General features: G+C 41.3%; 1 protein-coding gene across 9 annotated transcripts in view; it reads left to right on the top strand.

Moving 5' to 3' along the window:
• The window catches only part of CEP112 (centrosomal protein 112), a 320619-nt gene that overhangs the window by 43393 nt on the left and 252838 nt on the right, over positions 1 to 24388 (top strand). For all 9 annotated transcript variants that reach the window (XM_024981122.2, XM_059878648.1, XM_059878651.1 and 6 more), the window contains 5 exons: positions 6719 to 6766; positions 7024 to 7101; positions 16097 to 16183; positions 18626 to 18725; positions 23204 to 23322. In XM_024981122.2, the coding sequence (XP_024836890.1) occupies positions 6719 to 6766; positions 7024 to 7101; positions 16097 to 16183; positions 18626 to 18725; positions 23204 to 23322 (432 nt within the window). The remainder of the gene's footprint in view (positions 1 to 6718; positions 6767 to 7023; positions 7102 to 16096; positions 16184 to 18625; positions 18726 to 23203; positions 23323 to 24388) is intronic.

Genomic DNA, 24388 nt, shown 5'->3' with positions numbered 1-24388 from the left:
TCCAAAGAACACCCAGGGCTGATCTCCTTCAGAATGGACTGGTTGGATCTCCTTGCAGTCCAAGGGGCTCTCAGGAGTCTTCTCCAACACCACAGTTCAAAAGCATCAATTCTTTGGTGCTCAGCTTTCTTCACAGTCCAACTCTAGCATCCGTACATGACCACAGGAAAAACCAGAGCCTTGACTAGACGGACCTTGTTGGCAAAGTAATGTCTCTGCTTTTGAATATGCTGTCTAGGTTGGTCTGGTAAAGTTCGGTCCCTCTTAGTACGTTGATGGTGCCTCCAGCATGGCTTGGGGAGCCTCTCCGGGCGCAGGGCTAACTGGGGACTCGGCACGCTCCCCTGTTGGGCCCTCTGCCTTTTTCTTGTCAATATGTACGAGCTTTGTATCTGTTCTGGATGAGTCCTCCGGAATTTAGTATGGTAAACAGTTTCTTCCACTTTGTTGCTTTCCTCCATTATCTTACTGGTGTCTTTGATGAACAGGAATTAAAAAATTTTTTTTTAATTTTTACTTATTCACTTGGCTGCACAGGGCTCTGAGTTTTGGCTCAGGCTTGTGAGCTCTCAGTTGCAGCATGTGGGATCTAGTTCCCTGACCAGGGATTGAACCGCTGCCCCTGCTTTGGGAGCGCAGTATTAGCCACTGGAGCACCAGGGAAGTCCACGTCCCGGAAATTTTAAATTTTCATGCGGCTCATTTCCCCATGATTTTGCCTCATGAAAAAGTGCTTTCTGTGTCTGTGTATGGTGTTTGGCTGTCTTGAGTTCCTGCAGCTGTTCTCCCGCGTCGTCTTCTAGCAGCTGTACCGTTTCACTTTTTCTGCTTGGAACTGCTCGCCACCCGGAGGCGATTGCAGGCTGTGCTGTAAGGTAGGAGTGAGGACCTGTAGCCCTCACGTGCACCCACCTGTGCTCTCGTTTACCGAGAAGCCTCTGCTCTTCCCGATGCACTGCGAGGGTTTTGTCCCCAAATCAGACGATGGTGCATCTGTTTCCATTCTGCCCTTTGGCTTGTTTGCTTCTCCTTGTGGCGGTGGATGGTGTCTCTTATCTGTATTTTATTTGTGCTCATTAAATGTTGAAATGTGAGTAAACCAATTTGTAGTATTGTATTTTTTTCTGTGGAAAACATTTTTGAATTTCTAAAATGTTGACTTTGAGTAAGAGCGTTATTTTGGAGCATAAGTGACGCTGGTGACTGAATTCGTTTCATGCTGTAGAAAGAGGCCTGGCCGTTCTTCTGATGGGCGCTCTGACTGTAAGAACAGTTATTCTGCCTGTGCTGCTGAATTCGTTTCATGCTCTAGAAAGAGGCCTGGCCGTTCTTCTGATGGGCACTCTGACTGTAAGAACAGTTATTCTGGTTGTGCTGCTGAATTCGTTTCATGCTGTAGAAAGAGGCCTGGCCGTTCTTCTGATGGGCGCTCTGACTGTAAGAACAGTTATTCTGCCTGTGCTGCTGAAGTCGTTTCATGCTGTAGAAAGAGGCCTGGCCGTTCTTCTGATGGGCGCTCTGACTGTAAGAACAGTTATTCTGGTTGTGCTGCTGAATTCGTTTCATGCTCTAGAAAGAGGCCTGGCCGTTCTTCTGATGGGCACTCTGACTGTAAGAACAGTTATTCTGCCTGTGCTGCTGAAGTCGTTTCATGCTGTAGAAAGAGGCCTGGCCGTTCTTCTGATGGGCGCTCTGACTGTAAGAACAGTTATTCTGCCTGTGCTGCTGAATTCGTTTCATGCTCTAGAAAGAGGCCTGGCCGTTCTTCTGATGGGCACTCTGACTGTAAGAACAGTTATTCTGGTTGTGCTGCTGAAGTCGTTTCATGCTGTAGAAAGAGGCCTGGCCGTTCTTCTGATGGGCGCTCTGACTGTAAGAACAGTTATTCTGCCTGTGCTGCTGAAGTCGTTTCATGCTGTAGAAAGAGGCCTGGCCGTTCTTCTGATGGGCGCTCTGACTGTAAGAACAGTTATTCTGGTTGTGCTGCTGAAGTCGTTTCATGCTCTAGAAAGAGGCCTGGCCGTTCTTCTGATGGGCACTCTGACTGTAAGAACAGTTATTCTGCCTGTGCTGCTGAAGTCGTTTCATGCTGTAGAAAGAGGCCTGGCCATTCTTCTGATGGGCGCTCTGACTGTAAGAACAGTTATTCTGCTTGTGCTGCTGAATTCGTTTCATGCTGTAGAAAGAGGCCTGGCCGTTCTTCTGATGGGCGCTCTGACTGTAAGAACAGTTATTCTGCTTGTGCTGCTGAAGTCGTTTCATGCTGTAGAAAGAGGCCTGGCCGTTCTTCTGATGGGCGCTCTGACTGTAAGAACAGTTATTCTGGTTGTGCTGCTGAAGTCGTTTCATGCTGTAGAAAGAGGCCTGGCCGTTCTTCTGATGGGCGCTCTGACTGTAAGAACAGTTATTCTGGTTGTGCTGCTGAAGTCGTTTCATGCTGTAGAAAGAGGCCTGGCCGTTCTTCTGATGGGCGCTCTGACTGTAAGAACAGTTATTCTGCCTGTGCTGCTGAAGTCGTTTCATGCTGTAGAAAGAGGCCTGGCCGTTCTTCTGATGGGCGCTCTGACTGTAAGAACAGTTATTCTGGTTGTGCTGCTGAATTCGTTTCATGCTGTAGAAAGAGGCCTGGCCGTTCTTCTGATGGGCACTCTGACTGTAAGAACAGTTATTCTGGTTGTGCTGCTGAATTCGTTTCATGCTGTAGAAAGAGGCCTGGCCGTTCTTCTGATGGGCGCTCTGACTGTAAGAACAGTTATTCTGCTTGTGCTGCTGAATTCGTTTCATGCTGTAGAAAGAGGCCTGGCCGTTCTTCTGATGGGCGCTCTGACTGTAAGAACAGTTATTCTGCTTGTGCTGCTGAAGTCGTTTCATGCTGTAGAAAGAGGCCTGGCCGTTCTTCTGATGGGCGCTCTGACTGTAAGAACAGTTATTCTGCCTGTGCTGCTGAAGTCGTTTCATGCTGTAGAAAGAGGCCTGGCCGTTCTTCTGATGGGCGCTCTGACTGTAAGAACAGTTATTCTGCTTGTGCTGCTGAAGTCGTTTCATGCTGTAGAAAGAGGCCTGGCCGTTCTTCTGATGGGCGCTCTGACTGTAAGAACAGTTATTCTGCTTGTGCTGCTGGTAATATATTGCCTTAGAATGCCCTTTCCTCTAGGATGGCTGAAATACCAGATAAAATGTCTTTCTGTTTTTCTGAAACCTTGGAACATCTCTCTTTGATCAATATTAGTGTATAAGGAGGTCAGTTTGACCAAAGCCTGAATAATTTGAAAAAACAAGCTGACAGAACTCTGAACAATTCTGCTAAAAGACGAAACAAAGCGCCCAAAGGCAGTTTCCATTAGAGAGCATTCAGATATGTGTTTTCATGTCTAGTTTAAATTACTATTTATTTATTATTGTGATTCTACTTGTTTTTCAAACAAGCAACATTCTGTCGTGTGATTTATTCACGCTGTTGGAACTTAATTATTTTTGGCATTACTGTCTGTATAATATTTTGTTAGACTTTAATGTTTCACATAAGCTCTTTTTATCTTCCATTTTGGACATTGCTTATTGTGGTATTCTCTCTTGAGCTATTATGAGAGAACAAGAAGCCTTCTGCAAGAGCATGAAACACCACTGTTGAGACTGTTTACAGATTTCTGCAAGTCCCTGTTACTTGTGAATTACAGAGTGGGGACATTCAGCTTCAAAGCACATCTGGCTGCTGTTATAAAATCAGAAAATAGATTGCTTATTTCCCTCAGACAGAGTCAAGAACATGCTCTCCTATGAATAATTCTCATTACACGTTAAGAGTCGGTATGAGACAATGTACTGCAAATGAGTAAGAACAACAGAAGATTTATGCTTGTCTCCAGCATTCCCTGTTGCTTTTAAATATTAGAATAGACCTTTTTGTCATCTTGAGAAAGGAAATTTATGATAACGCGATGAGTCCTTAACTTCTGTATTTAATGGTTTTTAAAGATGAAGAAGATGAAATAGAAGTTATTTCTGCATAGTTGAAAGGCTACATTGTAATTAGCTAAACCGGTATTTTGTACCCTGCTTATAAATGTAGAGCTGGGTAAAAATAAGTCACAAATGCTTTTCTTGGCTTTTGGGTTTCAATGTTAAGCTTGATTAGAGCTTGAGCATCTTTGAGATGCTCTGTTTTTCTCTTCCTCTATTTTCCCCCTGTATTTAATCCTGCTTCATAAGTTAGGCTTTTGTGTGCCTGTGTCTTTGAAGGACTTACTTTCTTTGCTGGTTTTCTCCATTCCAAAAATAGAGAATGGTTACTTACTTTTCATATATATACCTTCAGACAATAAATATTTGTTGAGCGTCCTTGGCTGCCCGCTGGAAATTGGCTGCCTCTGTTTTTCAAAAAGCCGTGTATATATAGTGCCTTGTTGTTTACTAAAGACTATGCCTCTTTCTCTGGTATGATATTTAAGTAGACTTTATTATTGTCTTTATTTAATAATGTTTTCCCTAAGTAAATGTACTAAGTCATACACCCAACAGTAGGCCCCACATTTGCAACATTTCTATTATCAAATTTTTAATTTTTGTTTTTTAACTTATTTGTTAAAACTTATTTATTTATTTAAAAACTCATTTATGGACTATACCAGAGCCTTTGACTGTGTAGATCACAACAAACTGTGGAAAATTCTTAAAGATATGTGAATGCCAGACCACCTGACCTGCCTCCTGAGAAATCTGTATGCAGGTCAAGAAGCAACAGTTAGAACTGGTCATGGAACAACGGACTGGTTCCAGATTGGGAAACATCAGGACTGCGTGTTGTCACCCTGCTTATTTAGCTTATATGCAGAGTACATTATGTGAAATTCCGGGCTAGAAGAAGCACAAGCTGGAATCAAGATTGCCAGGAGAAATATCAATAACCTCAGATACACAGATGACAGCACCCTGATGGCAGAAAGTGAAGAGGAACTCAAGAGTCTCTTGATGAAAGTGAAAGAGGAGAGTGAAAAGACTGGCTTAAAACTCAACATTCAGAAAACTAAGATCATGGCACCCGGTCCCATCACTTCATGGGAAATAGATGGGGAAACAATGGGAACAGTGACAGATTTTATTTTGGGGGGCTCCAAAATTACTATGGATGGTGACTGCAATCATGAAATTAAAAGACACTTGCTCCTTGGAAGAAAAGCTATGACCAACCTAGACAGCATGTTAAAAAGCAGAGATATTACTTTGCCAACAAAGGTCTGTCTAGTCAAGGCTATGGTTTTTCCAGTAGTCATGTATGGATTTGAGAGCTGGACCATAAAGAAAGCTGAGTGCCAAAGAATTGATGTTTTTGAACTGTGGTGTTGGAGAAGACTCTTGAGATTTCCGTGGACTGCAAGGAGATCAAGTCAGTCAAATCTCAAGGAAATCAGTCCTGAATATTGGAAGGGCTGATGCTGAAGCTGAAGCTCCAATACTTCGGCTATCTGATGCAAAGAACTGACTCATTTGAAAAGACCCTGATGCTGGGAAAGATTGAAGGCGGGAGGAGAAGGGGATGACAGGGGATGAGATGGTTGGATGGCGTCAATTGATGGGCATGAATTTGAGCAAGCTCCTGGAGTTGGTGATGGACAGGGAAGCCTCGCGTGCTGTAGTCCATGGGGTCACAAAGAGTTGGACGTGACTGAGCAACTGACTTAACTGATTTATTTAAAATTTTTTTTCTTGGAGTCTAGTTGGTTTGCAGTGTTGTATTACTTTCTGCTGTATAGCAAAGTGAATCAATTACACGTACACATATGTCCACTCTTTTTAAAATTCTTTTCCCACGTTGGTCATTACAGAGTCTTGAGGAGAATTCCCTGTGCTATATCGTAGGTTATTATTATTTATCTATTTTATATATCTGATGTGATTTAGCTGCTAAGTCGTGTCTGACTCTTGCGACCCCATGGTCTGTGTAGCCTGCCAGGCTCCACTGTCCATGGGATGCTCCAGGTGAGAGTACTGTAGTGGGTTGCCATTTCCTTGTGCAGCAGATCTTTCCCATCCAGGAACCAAACCTGGGTCTCCTGCATTGCAGGCGGGTTCTTTATCAAGTGAGCAACATATTTTATATATAGTGGTGTGTATCTGTCAATTCCGGTCTCCTAATTTATCCTTTTCCCCCATACCCCCTGGTAACTGATAAATATGTTTTCTATAACTGTATGTCAAATTTTTAATGTATGCCTATCTGGTGGCTGTAAAATACCATCTCTTGAGGTATTACTTTACATTTTTCATAGTCATTTTTCATACATTTTCATAGTAGTTTAAGCATGTCTTCATATGCTTATGTCATTCAGATTTGCAAATCTGCTTGGGGCTTTAGTGATAAAATTGAGACTTGAAGGATGCTAGGTGCGTGCTTACAGGGACTGGGGCGGGTGGGCAGAGGTAGAGAGGCACGGGACACCTGCCGTGTCCGGGTGATGAGAGTCCTTCAGGACCTGGGGGTGAAGTGTGAGGTGAGCAGGAGTAGGGGGAGGCCGGGGCCTTGGCTGTGAGAGGATCACTCGAGGGTGCTTGTGTATGCAAAGGCAGTTACGCTTGACGTTTTATTTGTTAGTGGGCCACTAGAAATATATCATGCAGTATGTATTCTAAGAAACATGCTAAATATTAAGACATATGGAAGACATTTTCATTATAGTTTAATTAAGACTCAAATATTAATGTCTTTATTTTAAAATTTCAGATAGAAAACCCTCGATACCTGAGACAGAAGCCCATCCCAGTTACTCTGGTAGGTGAGAATTGCCCTGAGCTTTCCCTGTGGCAGATGTCTTAAAATAAAATAATTGTTTAGTTGTTTACAGAAAGTGATGCCAGTCCACATTATGAAGCGTAGTAGTCTTGTTAATCCTATCACTTGGAAGTGAATGCATCCCTTTTTCCCTCCAGTGTTTCTGTTATTTTGGCATGACCGTCAGGCAGTTTAGAGTTTACTTCTGGCCACACCAGGCCTGAAAAAGTATTGAATGGCTCTTCCTCATTCAACAGATGACTCCGAAATTCAGCCTGAGAAAATCCAGCAGTCTGCACGATGACCAGTTACTCTCCCGCATGCATGAGAAAGAGGTAGGATCGCGGTGTTTCTGGCGCATCTAATCTATGCATGCAGATTTCACGTTTTGTGTAACACGAGTTTTCAGGTCTTAGTTAGAGTAACGGACGCCTGGTAGGAAGAGGCTGTTGTGGGTGCAAATGTAGAATCCTGGTGCAGGTAAAGGCAGGTCTTCGTTCTGTTTTCACTGACATTGGAGCATAGCTCCTTTGGAGGGAGTGTTAGTTTCTGCTGTACAGCAGAGTGACTCCCAGATATGCATATACACGTCTCCCCTCCTTCTTGGATTTCCTCCCCATTTAGGTCACCGCAGAGCACTGAGCCGAGGTCCCTGTGCTGTGCAGCAGGTTCTCATTAGCTACCGGTTTTATGCATGGTGTCAGTGGTGTATGCATGTCAATCCTAGCCTTCCAGTCCTCCGCCACCCCTTTAAATTTCAGCCTGCCGGAATGACTGCTGCTGACCTCAGTAATTTAGAGGTCCTCTTAGAGCTCCCATTCGGGGCATGCAGGCTTTTGTTTCCTAGTGCACGGCTGGTGCTTTTAAAAAAGCCTGTTGAAATAAAAAATGTTACATTCCATGAAAACTTTTTGAGGACAGTACTTACCTTCAGATGGACCTTCTTTGAAATTCTTGTTCTGAAAGTTTTTCTTTCCTTTTAAGAAATTGTCAGTTGTTTTTACACGTCATTCCAAGTCATTACCAACCATTTTCCCTTTTACTGTTCAGACTGCTTACCATAGAGTAGTTACCTCCTGTCTTTTTGAAATTTTTTCTGGTCTTTTGTGACACCGTATTCTTATTCTTTATGGTTACACTTTGGGTTAGGGCTGAGCATACCAATGTTCGCCACATACGTGTTGAAAGAGAAGATACTTAAAAGTATCCTGTTTTGCACCAGAGATTCATTTCTAAATGTGTGTGGCTTTTTTTTTTTTCTGTGCCCTTATGTTTTTGTTTTTCTTTTTGGTATACTGGCAAAAATATTTGCGGGATCACTGAGAAGTTTGCATGTAAACATCGACTGACAGCGCATCTTAAAATGCACCCGGTGTGCGCTTTGACCAAAATAACCCTTGTGTAGTTACGTAGTTGTTTCTGGCTATTTTGGGTGAAAGTTTTGGTCATTTTTTTTTCCCCTAAAATATTTAAGAGTATGTGCTGGCTGAGTTGCTCCAGTGTGAGAACTTAAGTTTCTTTTAAAGAAGTGTCTGTGATTATAAAATAATTTTGGGTGTTTATTAAATAAATTTTGTAAAATATAATAAAATAAAGAAAAACAAAGGTTTTTAATTGCCCAGAGGGGGGAGAAATTTTGTAGAATACAGCCATATGTAAAGAAGGAAATAAATCACCTGTGAAATTAATATATAGAAATGAAGAAGTAGCATTGTGTTGACTTTGATTCTTTTTTTAACATATTCTACAGAATACATGTTATTTTTCTTTAGACAATTGAGATGATATAACCTAAGTGTTTTTGTATAACTTGAGTATTTTACGCTACTAAACATTGTTCCTAAGCATTTCTTTCTTTATTTTTGATGTCCATTCTTTTATTTCTCATATGTGTTTAACATGAGGTACATCCATCTGTACATGTAAAATTTAGTAACATCAGAACACATTCCTGCCTATTCTTGGCTACAAGTCAATACTGTGAATTATCTCTCTGGCTTTCTCCAGGAGGTTGCTGCTGTTCAGCTGCTAAGTGGTGTCTGACTCTCTGTGACCCCGTGGACTGCAGCACACCAGTCCTCTCTGTCTCTCGTTTTCTCCAGGAGTTTGCTCACGTTCGTGTCAGTTGAGTCGGTGATGCCGTCCAACCACCTCACCCGCTTCTCTTTTTGCCTTCAGTCTTCCCAGCATCAGGATCTTTTCAGTGACTTGGCTGTTGGCATCAGTTGGCTAAAGTACTGGCATTTCAGCTTCAGCATCAGTCCTTCCAGTGAATATTCAGGGCTGATGTCCTTTAGGATTCACTGATTTGACCTTCTTGCTGTCCAAGCATTTATTTTTAATGGCTGTATTATAGTCTGTATTATAGAATTATCCCCAGTTAATTTGACGTATCCCTATTGTTAGATATTGAGATTGAGTTTTCACTAATATAAGTAATTCTGGAAAAAAAAATCCTCATATCTCTATCTTTATATGCATTCAGATATTTGTATGGGGTAATGAACTATGTCTGACAGGGTAAAATTGAAATGATGGATTTTTGTAAGTATAGTAGCATAAAAAATTTAACCTCTAAAATAAAAATTAATACTTGGAAGTCTTATGAAAATTGTATGTGATTTTAAGATACAAGTAAAGAATGTATTATATGCAAAAATGAGAATGAATGTAAAAAGGCAGAGGAAATTAGGAGCTACTTGAATGCTGAGGAAAGTGGCCGTTTAGACTGCCTTTGTAAATATAAAGATACTAACTATATTTTAAATACAGAGCATGGATTTTTAAAAGCTTTTTTCTGTTTTAGGGCACAGTTTTTTTTAATATTTTACTTTTTGAAATAGGAAATATTAATCATTAGTAGAAAGATATTCAGGCTTTGTCGATTTCCCTGAGTCACGTGTGCGTCCCTCTGCGGAACCTAACGTGGCTCTGCCTGATGAGCTGCCTCGTTGCCTCTCTGCAGGAGCCCCGGCGCCCCAGTTCCGGCCTCCGTGGGGCGGAGCGTCCAGAGCCTGTCTCCAGGCGCTGCGCTCTTCCGTGACACTTCCCTCTGTGTGCTGTCCTCCTAGTCTCTGACTGTTACACGTTCATGTCAACTTTCTGTCCATCTACCTTAACCTCATCATATTTGTGTAACTACCTCACAGTCTTTCTAGAATGGTGCATGAATAGATGGATAAATTTAAAAGTCCATTTGAAAAAAAAGAGTTAAAAACAAGAAACTGTCAATCCTACTGCTTTACTATTTTTGCTGGTTTTCCAAAGATAGTTTTCTACCTTGGACTTTTCTGTATGCTTAAATGCACAGCTACGCTGTGATGCGTTTCGTCATCCTTGAGAAGGATGGTCTAAGGCCCACTGGCCGAAGTCCCTTTTCTCAGATGCTTACTGTGGGCGCGAGGGTGGCGGCTTTTCCGTTTTGAAATTCCGCAGACCCTTGCACACCCAGGTCGGACAACCCTGAGGTGTCTTGTGTGTGTTCTCATCCAAAAATGCTTCCGCTGTTGCTGGGTCATGTTGTAAAAATAAGAAATAGTTTTGTTTGAGTTATGTTTATTTTAAAATTAAATAATAGTATTTATTTTCACAACACCTGATCACTCTTCAAGGTAATCATTGATAAAAATTTAATATGTATTCTCTTTAAAAGTTTAAAAATACAAATAATATACTAGATCATACTCTACATACTGTTTCATTTTGCTTTTTAAATTCAAACATAATTCTGATGATTTTATATCAGTAACACGGCTTAATCCTTTTAAGTAGTTGCACTGTACTTTGTTTTATTGATGGCCCATGTTTTGTTACTGGAGATTCCTACTGCGGGCTGTAGGTTGTGAAGGATATTTTGCTACAACAAGCCGTGTTTCAAGAGTATCCCTGTGTACAGTTGTATGTACTGCACGTTTATTCTTAGACCATAAGTTCTGTGAAATCTAATTGCACATTTCAATTTTTTATTGATATTGACAGATTGCCCTTAAAATGATGTTATGTCTGCCTTGGGCTGTAGGCATTGGTGAGAGTGGAGAGTGATGGCCAGCAGGCGTGCGTGTTCCTTTTTGGAGTAATGAAAACGTCCTAATTTAGACTGGGATGATGTTGCATAATTCTCTGCTGTGTTGAAAGACACCCAATTGCGTACTTTAAGTGGGTGAATGTTATAGGTCAGGTCTGTTTACACCTGCACCGACAGCGTATGAGAATGTCTGCCTCCCCATTCAGTCAGCAACACTGAAGTATAAACACTTTTATTTTCTGTGAGACAAAAAATAGTATCTTGTTTTAATATTTGCATTGCTTTTTTATGTGAGAATGAGCATATTTTTGTCTGTTGTCTTTTTAATTTCACTTTTGTGAACTGTCCTTTATTAAACCTTTTTCTATATTTTTGTTAAATTGTTTGTCTTCATCGTGATTCCTCAGCAGTTTGTATATTAAGGAACTCAGGTCTCTGTCATATATCTTACAGGTATTTTTCTCTGTCTTTTGATTTATTTCTGTCTTTTTTTAAACGTATAGAAGTTTCTTTTCAGTAGGTGGCTCTATCAGTCTTTTCTCTATGGCTTTAGGGTTTTGTATTGTGTAGAAAAGATTTCTTATTCCAAGATTATGAAAAAATTAATTCACATTTTTGTCTCTTTTAAAATCTCATCTTTGTATTTTAATCTCAGGTCCATTTCACAGGGTTTTACTCTAAGTAGTGATGATAATCTAGATTAATCAGTTCTTAATGTTACAAAATAAAAACTTAGGAGGTTGAGCGCTTAAGTTAAAGAATGCAGTAAGTGTGGAAAGAATTGAGTGACGTGAAGTCCTCTGTAGGTTACAGAGTATGTCTGCATTTAATAAGTGATTTAATTCTGTTGATGCTTTGGCGAGTTCTGAAATCTTTAATCAGCCTTTGGAAATTAAACTTTATAAAATGCAACTTCCATTTTAAGTTTATAATTCTGTAGAAAATACCTTAGATGTTAAATGAGTAATATTCACAACATTATTTTATTAGAGTTGAAGAACTGTAGTAGTTTTCTTTTGATTGGGAAAAACACACATATACATTATTTTAAGATTAGAAATTTTGTTCAGCGTGTTTGGCTTTATGCGAAGACATGTCTGGTGACTGTGACCCCTTATTTTCACCTTAGCCTGTCATTCACAAACATGGTTGGACTTGTCTGCCTTTGTAATTGTTAACACGTTTCCTGTGATATCCACATCACAGGACTGTGTGACCTTGAGCACCATCAAGCAGTGTGCTTCTTTTTTTTATTTTTTTAGTATTCTTAAAAAAGATTTCTGATATAGATTAAGACATTTGGAAAACCGTTGTCACTGAAAATGAAAGAAGAGAACACAGCACAACGAGAGGAGATCAGTTTTCAGAGCAACCATCAGTTCTCAGAGAACAGATGGTAGAAATTGCCCTTTTTGTGAAATAAAATAGAGTATTTCCTTTGAACTTTACCTCCACCCACAGTGACTGTTCCCACCCATTGCCTAAAAGGCTGCCTTGCTTCTTTCTTACACGTAATGCCAATTAGGCATTTTTTCCTTTTGCAAATCTCCTAGTAAAATGTAGAATTTAAATAAATCCAAATGACAAAATCTACAGTCATTGATGTAATAAATGAGAGAATTTATACTTTAAAGCATTTCTTATGAATAGAGCATTCAGAGACTCTCAGTCTTACAAAATGTAATAATTATTCAAAGGAAAACCATCGCGGACCACATGCAGGCAAGGGTTAGATCCTGACCAAGACGCCAGCCGCCTGCCGTCCACCTTCTCAGTCCTGCTCTCGTCCACCTCCCCAACAACAACCACCATCCTGACGTCTCTCATCATTTCCCGCCTTTGCTTTTTAAGTTGACTTTGCTACCAATGCCTGCCTTCTTAAGAATGAAAATACTTTTGTTCAGTGGATTTTGAACTTCATTTAAATACAACTAAACTTTTCTGCTCAGTAGCATGTGGGTAACACTCCTGGGTGTTAGGCACTCAGCTGCAGTTGGCTTCATTTGCAGTACTTTCTATTAAATGAATCTGCCACACCTTGTTGCCATTGTGTTGATGAATCTGTTCTAATTTTTGACTTTTACAAACAGTAGCCCTGTGAACAACCTTGTGCGTGTCTCCTGACACATATGTACAAGAGTTTCTTCAGGGCAGTGGTTCTCAGAGCGTGGGCCATGAACCCTGTGATCCCTAAGATCCATGAGGTCTATGAGGTCAAAATTATTTTTGCAATAATTAAAAATAATTGTTCTACTGTACTTACACTTGCACTGACTTTGCACACAGAGCGTTGGGTAAAACTATATCCCGACCCACGTCAAGGCAGCGGCACCAGATTGTACCAGTAGACGTATTCTGCATTGCCACATGCTCCCAGGGGAAAATTACCTATCTTATTTAAGAATGCTCTCAGTGGAGCAAGTAGAAAATTATTAATTTTACTAAATCTTGTAACTCAGATACACATCTTCTGCTAGCTGAGTGACAAAGCAGAACTGTCTAGAGGGCTGAGGGTGCATATCCAGGCGTGTGTCGGGGTGCCAGAAGGAAAGCCCATGGCTTCCTCAGTGATGAACTGTGATAGCTCCTGCTCGTGGGATGTCATTCTCACCTGATGTAATGACTGACGGACAAAATATGGTTATTCAGACTCGGTTATTGGGAGACGGTTTCTGGAAAGTGAACAAATCGAGCCTGTCACTTTAAGCAAAACAACTGACCATATTCACACTGATGATAGAATTTGACCTTTTAATACAAATTAGAATTTTGGCAACCCTGTATCAGTCACTGTGAGCTTGAGAACTTTCCAATACTAAGACTTTTCCGATGAGATTGGTGATAATATTAAAACCAGTGTGAGGTTTTGATATTATGTAATGAAATTTTCAATATTTGGAAACCTCTGCAACTCATTGAACTGATGTTTTCCAAATGAGTAATGCATGGTGTTATAGCATCAGACATGGGTAGCAGAGCCATTCCAAGTTCAGGACAGACCAACAGACCTGCTGTGACAGCGAAAAGCTGGAGTCCACTTACCAAGTCCACGTAACTTAGAAAGCCTAGCACTTGTGAGTGTTGATTTACTAAAAAAGAATATCTGCAGTTATCAAAAAGGGGATTAACATACCCTACTTTACAACTACCTATTTATGTAAGGAAACATTTAAGGAAGAACTGTGTTCCAGTATTACATATTACACAGATTCTCTGAGATAATAGAGGGGGATACTCTTTTCAACTGCTTTTATGAGGCAAACACAACACAGTTAGAACCAAGAACATTTCAAGAAAAAAATTAAATCCCCTTAAAAATAAAAACAGTGACAAAGTTCATTGTCAATATGTTGAGAAAAGACTTATTTAATGAATGATGCTGGTACAACCTTTCAGTTACTTGAAAGAAAATAAAATTGGGTCCTTTCCTCTAAAAACAAAAATAATAAAACAACAATAATAATAAACAATAATAATAAAACAATAATAAAAAAACAAAAATTCTGGATGTACCTAAAACCTAACCTATAAACACCCAGACAAAAAGTTTCAAAACAACAAAAATTTTTACATCAGGTCTTTCTTACCCAAAAACTTTTCCATCAGGTCTTTCTTACCCAAAAACTTTTCCAAACTCAGAATGAATAAAAGAAATGATAGAAATATTTGACTCAAGTGACATAAAGAATCTGTAAGGTAAATATATATATATATATATAAGAAAATCAATTGAAAAACAATCAATTTGGGGAAAATATTAGAGACGGGCTGTGAATGTATATACACGCCTTAAACTAATTCAGAATAAATAAAACTGCATGCCAGGCTTTACTGACCACAGACAGGAATGTGGATGAAATTGTGAAAGGGCCTTCATAGAAGACCGGATTCAGAAGGCCCCAAACGTGTGACATATTTATATCCTGAATGTTCATTGGAAGGACTGATGCTGAAGCTGGAACTTCAGTACTTTGGCTGTCGGATGCAAAGAACTGACTCATTGGAAAAGACCCTGATGCTGGGAAAGATTGAAGGCACAGGAAAAGGGGAAGATGGTGGATGAGATGGTTGGATGGCATCACCTACTCAATGGACATGAGTTTGAGCGAGCTCCAAGAGTTGGTGATGGACAGGGAGGCCTGGCGTGCTGCAGTCCATGGGGTCGCAAAGAGTTGGACACGACAGAGGGACGGAACTGAACTGACCGAAGCGTGTGACGAGGGGCCGACAGGCAGTGGTTTTCAGGGAAATGCACATGAGGATCGTAGTGAGATGTCTGTCCTTCCCACAAAAGTGTGAATTTGCCTTTAATAGAGGGCACAATATATCTAGATAATCTGATTCGTTGCCACGTCTTTTGAGAACCCACCTTGTAGAAAGCAAAATCCAAGTGTGCTGGGTGCATACAGGAGAATGCTTGGCCATGTTGTTTGTAGTGGAGACTGAAAAGAAAGTGACTACGCATTAAGAGTGTAGTTGAACGGATTTTATTTTCTGCTCATGAAGGAATAGTTGGTAACTATTTAAAAAATGAATAAGAACTAGAGCAAATGTTTTTAGAGGGATTTCCATGAGATATTGTTCAGAGAGAAAGACAAGGTGTAGAAAATACGTATTTTTGTTTTCATAATACAAACATTCATAATAAAAAGTTATATATTGCTGAGGGTGTAGCAGTTTAGAGAAGAGAGTCCACTTAGCATTCCTACAGCAGTGTGGGGCGCATGGGCAGTGTGCTGCTCTGCCATGTCGTGGGGGACCTGGCTGGTGGGCAGCCTGTCCGTCCTCAACTCACAGCTTCAGTCTCTGCACCTGAGGTCTTGGTTACTCATCCTGCAGAAAGAAAGAGGGTGGAGGGAAAGCCACTTCTGAGAAAACATGTCCGTCGCAGTTGCCTGCGTCCCGTCTGCCCCATCAGCCCCCCACCCAGCCCAGGTGGTGGCATTAGTGGGGCCCCAAGGGAAGAAGAGAGCAACAGATGTTGGGGACCCTCCTGGCCTGTGCCACACAATACCAAGTGGATTTGGCAAAATATCACTTCACAGTGACCCTTTCAGGGCAGTGGCGTGGGCTGAGTATCTGAGTATCTGTTCCTTAGCCTGTAGAGTGATGTTTGTTCAGAAGACTTTTAATCAACTTGGAGGTGAGCACAGAGTATACCCAGTGTATGAGTGTGTGCAGTGTGATTGCTGGACTCGTGACTGTAAGGTGATCTCTTTCATACAGGAGTTTATTTTAATTTAATTGTGTACTTTTGAAAAATGGAAAAGTAAATTAATAACATCTTTAAAATATTTTCCTTGAAGTTGGACATGAAAACAAAGCTGATGGAAGCTAAATATCACGAAGAGAAACTTAAATTGCAGCAGAAACACGACGCTGATGTTCAGAAGGTAGGGTGTGTACGTTTATTATTTTTTTAGGATTGAGTATTTGAAATATTCTAGGTCTCATGACCATCCATCCACTTATTATATTTATATGCTTATGAGAGTCTAACATATAAATGGGACTTGCTAAATTAGTATCCTAGCAAAGCTGATCTTTAAACTTCATTTGCTAAACAAATGTATTTATGTGAGACCTTATAGTTTACATGATCTTCAAGTTCTCCTTTATTTCTTCTTACAGCCCTTTACCTTCTGTCACTGCTTTTCATTACAGTTGAAATGAAACATCAGCTGTAAATACTAGAGTTTGTTTTGGTCTAATATCCTTTCAGTCTTCTGGCAATTGCAGTTTCCTTTCTAATTTAAAAAGAAATCCTGAACTTAGTTCTCTTTGGTGTAGACTGCACGCACTGTGAGGCCAGTGCTGGCTTTCTTTCAGTGGCTCGTTGGGATGTATGCCTTCCAGTATTTCAATTTGTACTTTAAAGTATACTTTTTCTTCTTAATGGGCACAGCAAAAGTCATCAATCTATAGTTATTATACCTTATAATTGTGTAACTATTTTTAGTACTGCTTTTAAAAATGTAGTGATATAGAAGTATAATTTTAATATATGAATTTGAAACTCATGAGAATTGATCCAGATAGAAACTTGGCATTGTCTGTTTCAAAACTAAGCCTGGGGGATGCTGCTCCCCAGAGTGAAGTGCCAGAGCTGGAGGGAGGGAGTGGAGGCCAGAGCGTCTCGTAACCTGCTTTCTTCCTGCCCTACCCTGCGTTCCTAAAAGCTGGAAATGTAGTCGTGGTTTAGTCAGGCGTGTACTGGGCTCACCTTCTTGCAAAGCAACAAGAGGGGAACCACTGATTGAAAATTAGAGAAAAACTATTGAATCCTTTTCCTTGACTTTCCTCTTTTCCTTTCAGACTTTAAAGGCAAATATTACTTTATGTTCTTACTAGAATTTTACCTAAGTATAAACGGTTAGATCAAAGCAGTTTTCTATCATAAATATGTTAGAGATTCAGTAATATAATTCTGTAATTTCAGTAGAGCATAATACACGTCTAAATTGAAATTTTAAAATATTGATGTGTAATATAAATAAATATAGAAATATATTTGGAAAAATCATGGTAATAGAGTTTGAAATAGGCTTTTTGGTATGTCCGTTGCAAAGCTCTGTTCTAAGAAAAACATTGAATAGTAGAATCCTTTCCAGGAATTTCTCTTTTAAAATAAAGTCTTCATGAAAAAAGAAAGCAGCACAACTAGTTTGAAATGCCAGGTAAAATATAAATAAGCTCGTTGACCTCATGCCAGGTTTGGAAAGTATATTCATCAGTTTGTTGCATGTATGGCATTTTCTACGTGTTAGGAATTGGGGAGGAATAACATTGAAAGTGGTTATCTCTTTGCACACATTCTTTTCCTGTTCTGCTTCTTTATGGACATGGAGCTCAAACTGGCTCCTTTACTTATTTATCAGTTGTTCTTAGAGGTGGGACCAAAGCAATGAAAGGTAAAGTAAGATGCTGGTAATACAAGAAAAACTTGGTTAGACATGCTGATAACCTGTTTTCAAAAATTGAATTTGCGTGTATAGGAATATACCGCAACCATAAGAAAAGTGGATATTCGTACTTCTGCTTCACTTTGGTTTTCCTTTCCCCCTTGGTTAGACATTTCTTTACCCTGCTTGGTAACTTTCCTATACTTGGTTTTTCTCCAATTTTTTTTTAAAGTATTGGGTATTTTTTAAAGTATTTAATGATCCATTTAAAAACTTCTGAGAGTATAAATTAATGACGTAAAATACTCATACAATTTTGGACATACTTTGAGCTGACTTTTTTGATTCCCAAGAGCAGAACTGAATGTAAAAGAAGTCTTTTGCACCCCACGTTCCCGTGTGTCTGGGCGTGCTTGCTATTGTGTGTGGAAGAAGTCGTTGCACCCCACGTTCCCGTGTGTCTGGGCGTGCTTGCTGTTGTGTGTGGAAGTGGCAGAAGGACCCTGTGGGGGTTCAGGCTGTGCTTGTCTGCAGGCACCTGCCCGGTGCTGGGAGGGGACTGCACTGTGTCAGTGGCTCAGGCTTCCGCTGCTTCTCTCTGCAGCCTGGTGACAGCGTCATCTGTGAGTCATATTTTAGAGAATCAGCTAATCTAGTATTTACAATCCCCTTAAGGATTAGTACATGAAAATTCAAAACAGCATATTTCTTTCAGTAATCAATTATTATAGTGTATTTAATGTTTTGTCAATGCATTGAAATATGATTTTGGCGGGTTGTTACATATAACATCGCTTTTGTTATATATAACAAAATCAGCTAATCAGGATTAGCTGAGATAGACTTAAAAGAATATTGTGCTCTTTTTTAAAAATTATGTGTTCCATACATAAAATGATGTAGTGTACTAAAATATTTTAAATTCGTTTGCAGATTTTAGAAAGAAAGAATAATGAAATAGAAGAAATGAAAACTTTATACAAAAAGAAACAAAATGAAACTGAAGAGACGATTAGAAAACTTGAGAAGAAAGGTGATGTTGTATATTGTTACATATATCCTTTAATAACATTTCTACTTTAGTGCTTCTATAAAGGACAGTTTTATTTCTGACTGTAGTATGAGATAGGAAGGTTTGTATGGGTTTCCTTTGTTGATGTGCTGATGTGAACTTCTGTATGACTTAAGAAAAACCTGTGTGTGTGTGTGTGTGTGTGTGTGTGTTTGGTAGCAATGGTGGTTGGTTTGATTAAAGGTTTAGAAGAGTCTGTAACTGTTACTCTTTCTTAATCCTCTCTCTCGTCATTGGACTGGAATGACCATAGGTCAGTCTTAGAATAGAACTTACTGGCTTTCACAAGAGTCTAGAGTAATTATTCATCTTGGTCTAATAAAAATTCATTCCATTAAATGTCTACTTTATGCTTTATAATATATGCTATATTGTGATGGACGGAACATTTAAAAAGTATTCCTCATTTATACTTTCATTATGAAGGAAAAGAAAACAGGAAATCCAGTGTTAAGTTAATTATGACTGTAGGTCAAAGCATTGAAATGTAGTGGACAGTCTTAAGGAGAGTGTTGGAAATATTTGGGGAGGGGGAAAGAACTTTAAAAGTTTTGTAAGATTTAGTTAGTTGCAGAGGAGAGTTCCAGGCACTGGGGTGGGAATGCTGATGTTCGTAAACTGTGGGAAGGATGATGCAAAACATTTGTCTAGAGTGGAGATCCTCATGTTAAGAGAGAGACTGACAAAGACTAAGATAGGTGACTTGGCGTCATATAAGCATGACCTTGAATTTCAGATTTAGAAATTTTAAGTTTATCCTGTAGCTGCTGGAGAGTCAGGGAATGTTTTTTGAGAGGTGAGTTTTAGGGCTGCATGTTTTCGGTGGAACAGCCTGGTAATATGGTGAAGCTGATTCCCAGTCTGTTATAATAGAGGCAGAATGGAGCAGAGGAGGGAGAAAGAGAGAGAAAGAGGGAGAGAGAGAGGGAGGGGGAGAGAGAGGAGAGGGAGGGAGGGAGAGAGGAGAAAGGGGAGAGATAGAGGAGAGGGAGGGGGAGAGAGAGGAGAAGGAGGGGGAGAGAGAGGAGAGGGAGGAGGAGATACAGAGGAGAGGGATGGGGAGGGAGGGGGAGAGAGAGGAGAGGGAGGGGGAGAGAGAGGGAGGGGGAGAGAGAGGGAGGGGGAGAGAGAGGGAGGGGGAGAGAGAGGGACGGGGAGAGAGAGGGAGGGGGAGAGAGAGGGAGGGGGAGAGAGAGGAGGGGAGAGAGAGGGAGGGGAGAGAGAGGGAGGGGGAGGGAGGGGAGAGAGGGAGGGAGAGAGAGAGGAGAGGGAGGGGGAGAGAGAGAGGAGAGGGAGGGGGAGAGAGAGAGGAGAGGGAGGGGGAGAGAGAGAGGAGAGGGAGGGGGAGAGAGAGAGGAGAGGGAGGGGGAGAGAGAGAGGAGAGGGAGGGGGAGAGAGAGAGGAGAGGAGGGGAGAGATCTTCCTTCTTAGGAAACCTGCCCTTTAGCATCTGCTATGGCCCAGTTGCATGCCTCTTACTCATAAAGCGGTGCAATTGGAGATGTAATGTATATAAAGTCTCCTCAACTCAAGGCCGCTGTGCCTCCATAATGTCATGTGTAAGATGATGAGGACCCAGAATATCTCAGTAATAGCAGTGGGAGTGGGGAGAGTGAACCTGAAAAAGAAACTCTGCTGGATTTGTGAATGATCCGATGTCAGTGAAGAGTAAGAAGAAAGTGGAGAGTCTTGTCATGGAACCACTCCAAACATCAGTGGCTACACATATTTAAAATCTATTTCTAGGTTTTTGTTTTTACTCTGATTCAAACCAGGCACTTTAAACACTCAAAGAATGTTCAAACTGCCATACAGTTGGCGCTCATTTCACGTGCTAGCAAGGCTGTGTTCAAAATCCGTCAAGCTAGGCTTCAGTAGTACGTAAACCAAGAACTTCCAGATGTACAAGCTGGGTTGAAAAAAGGCAGAGGAACCAGAGATCGAATTGCCAACATCCATTAGGTCACAGAAAAAGCAAGGAAATTCCAGAAAAAACATCTACTTCTGCTTCACTGACTATGCTAAAGCCTTTGTGCAGATCACAACAAACTGTGGGAATCTTAAAGAGATGGGAGTACCAGACCGCCTTTCCTGTCTCCCTAGAAACCTGTATGGTGGTTAAGAAGCAACAGTTAGAACCAGACAGGAAACAATGGGCTGGTTCAAAATTGGGAAAGGAGTACGACAAGGGTATATATTGTCCCCCTGCTTATTTAACTTGTATGCAGAGTACATCATGCGAAACGCTGGGCTCAGTGACTTCACAAGCTGGAATCAAGATTGCTGGAAGAAATATCAACAACCTCAGATATTCAGATGATACCACCCTGATGGCAGAAAGCAAAGAGGAACTAAAGAGTCTGTTGATGAGGGTGAGAGAAGAGAGTGAGAAAGCTGGCTTAAAACTTAACATTCAAAAAACGATAAGATCATGGCATCTGGTCCCATCACTCCATGGCAAATAGAAGGGGAAAACGTGGAAATAGTGACAGATTTTATTTTGGGGGGCTCCAAAATCACTGCAGATGGTGATTGCAGCCACAAAATTAAAAGACACTTGCTCCTTGGAAAGAAAGCTATGATAAATCTAGACAGTGTATTGAAAAGCAGAAACATCATTTTGCCAACAAAGGTCCTTATAGTCAAGGCTGTGGTTTTTCCAGTAGTCATGTACAGATGTGAGAGTTGCACCATAAAGAAGGCTGAACGCCAAAGAATTGATGCTTTTGAATCGTGGTGCTGGAGAAGAGTCTTCTGGACTGTAAGGAGACCAAATAGTCCTGAAGGAAATCAACCCTGAATCCTGGTGGCTTAGACAGTAAAGAATCCACCTGCAATGCAGGAGACCTGGGTTCGATCCCTGGATTGGGAAGATCCCCTGGAGAAGGGAACAGCTACCCACTCCAGTGCCAGGAGAGTTCCATGGACAGAGGAGCCTCGAGGGCTACACTCCATGGGGTCACAAAGAGTCAGACACAACTGAGTGACTTACACTTAAAAACCCTTTTTTATTGGAATTCATTGGAAGGACTGGAGCTGAAGCTCCAATAATTTGGCCACCTGATGTGAAGAACAGACTCACTGGAAAAGACCCTGAGGCTGGAAAAGGTTGAGGGCAGAAGGGGAATGCAGCCGAGGTTGAGATGGCTGAATGGCATCACTGACTCAATGGACATGAGTTTGAGCAAGCTCCGGGAGAAAGTGAAGGACAGGGGAGCCTGGCGTGCTGCGGTCCATGGCGTCACAAAGAGTCGGACACGTCTGAGCGACTGAACAACAATATCAGGTTAACTTGGACTCTTCTCCTTCTCACCAGTGCTGCATCATTGAGATATAAAAGTGAAAGAAATTACTATGTAAATGTTTATGAAAATTTTCCTCTCTTCCAGTAAGTGAATAAGAACATATTAAGGAAGCTAAGAAAATACTACTTTCAAGCAAATACACAACTGAATTTATTTTGTATCCGGATGACATGAATATGTTGAACAGTTTTCACTCGAATCAATGACAGTTTAAATCACTTTAAAAAGAAGATAGAAATTTGAATGCTGTATGAGGGATATGTTTTATGTAATTTAGAGCATGTTTTGCTTCAGTCCCAGTAACTTAATACACCCAGGAGAGGCGGCAGATTGGAGCGGTAGGTTCCTTTGTCTGTGGGTTTAGCACACCACCTTTGGGGTACTTGCCTGAGTGCCAGTCTTTTGCTCTGTAGTTAAAAGTTGAAATATCTTTCTCCTCAGTGAAGAAGCAAATAAACTGTTATAGCATGCAATGTAATAGGGGACTTATGTAGAAATCTAGGAGGTTCCCTGGGCCTAGAGAGGAGTGCAGTTCTGCCCCTGCAAGAGTAGGAGACTGGTTGGTTCCTAAAGGAGGTGTGACTTGACCTGAGACTGATTTGAGCATAGTATTTCAGCAGGGGAGGAGGGCACTCCAGGTGGATAGGTGGGCGCATCTGGGCAAGAGAATGAAAGGACGTGGATTTACAGATAGGTTGGTGTGTTTATGAGTTTAAACACATGGACGTGGCTGAAGATACGGCCAGAAGGTAGTCAGATCTGAGGAGCTGTTTCCCGTGCCAGAGGCTTTGGGTCTCTGTCTTGTGGGAGGGGAACTGGGAGTTACAGTCTGGGGGTCGTGGCGCAGCATCTGCACGGGGAAAGGGCCTCTGCAGAGCAGCGGCGGGCACCCCGCAGGAGAGCTGCAGAGGCCGGCACGCCGTGCGCGTTGTCTGCGGGTGAGCGGTGAGGGTTCCATCGCGGCTGCGCAGGTGGACATGGAAAAGAGGAGGGAGGAAGAGAGGTTTTAGGGGAGAGCAGAGGAGGCCGGCAGGAGGTGGGATGGTCTGTTAACTGGTGCACTCTGCTTTCTGTCACTGGACTCTTATGTGGCAGCTAGAATGGGTTTAATTACGTTTTCGTCATTTTTGACAGTTCAGACCCTCGTCCGTGAAGGTCAGGTTATCAGAGAGACCAAAGACAACCAGATTGCAGAGTTAAAAAAGATATGCGAGCAGAGTACAGAATCTCTGAATAATGACTGGGAGAAAAAGGTAAGCTACAAAAAAATAAAATAGTGATGGAAAAATATAAAGGAGTATACTTTAACGTAACCTACGTAATCATAAAAGAGTGGGTGTTCACGAAACACAAAGAGGAGTGTGAAAGAATAAGAGTAACAGTGTTCTGGGCTGTCTAGAAATAGCTGTCGCGCTTTGGTGTACTCTTCTGGGAGCTTACTGGTTTATAAGCTAGTTTTCATTTAGAAAAGTTACTTGTAACAATTCTTGGATTTAATTAAGGCTCTGAATTTTTGTCAGAGCTAATAGACTGTAAGCAGAATTCATAGGGATATAATAGCAGGATAATTTGGGGGAGTTAAATTGTTCAAATTTTGGATGTAAGCCCCTGGATCGTTCTTTTCTGAAGTCTCAGATGACACAGTAGTTGTAGTATAGACTTGTTTTTGGAGTATACAAAATCAGTTGTGGATGGATTATTCTTGGAGGAGCATTTAATTAAGAAAAACATTTTCATTAAATTTAGCAGAGCCACGAGTAATGTAAAAAATACTTATAATGTTTCATAAAAGTCTTACGTAGTCACACATAGTAACTACTTTTGGGCTTCCCTGTGGCTCAGCGATGAAGAAGCTGCCTGCAATGCAGGAGATGTGGGTTCGATCCCTGGGTTGGGAAGATCCCCTGGAGGAGGGCATGGCAGCCCCCTCCAGTGTTCTTGCCTGGAGAATCCCATGGACAGAGGAGCCTGCGGGCTGCAGTCCATGGGGTTGCAGAGAGGCAGACAGGACTGAACACACACGCAGGCACTCAGTACTTCCATTTAGGAGCTCTTCACCATTGGTTGAAATTACAATATGTACTCACAAGAAGTGCAACACGTTACTTGTTTTGAGTAAGTCGGCTGTGAAGGTCTTCGGTGAACTCTTCCTGCTGACCGTCTCCCAGTGGGTCGGGTTCGAGCATTTTCCTGGGCCCTGCGGGGTGGTTGGAGCTGAAGCTGGGCGGCTGTGTCCTGGGGCCGTGGCTCCAGGGCTGTGTGAGGAGGGCCCCTGTCCAGAGGGCAGACGGAGTGCTCTTCCAGGGTCGTGTCCATGTA

Source organism: Bos taurus, chromosome 19, assembly GCF_002263795.3.
Source record: "Bos taurus isolate L1 Dominette 01449 registration number 42190680 breed Hereford chromosome 19, ARS-UCD2.0, whole genome shotgun sequence".
In the NCBI taxonomy this organism is placed as follows: Eukaryota; Metazoa; Chordata; class Mammalia; order Artiodactyla; family Bovidae; genus Bos; species Bos taurus.
The sequence above is the reverse complement of the archived record's forward strand: the minus strand, read 5'-3'. Positions and strand labels throughout refer to the sequence as shown.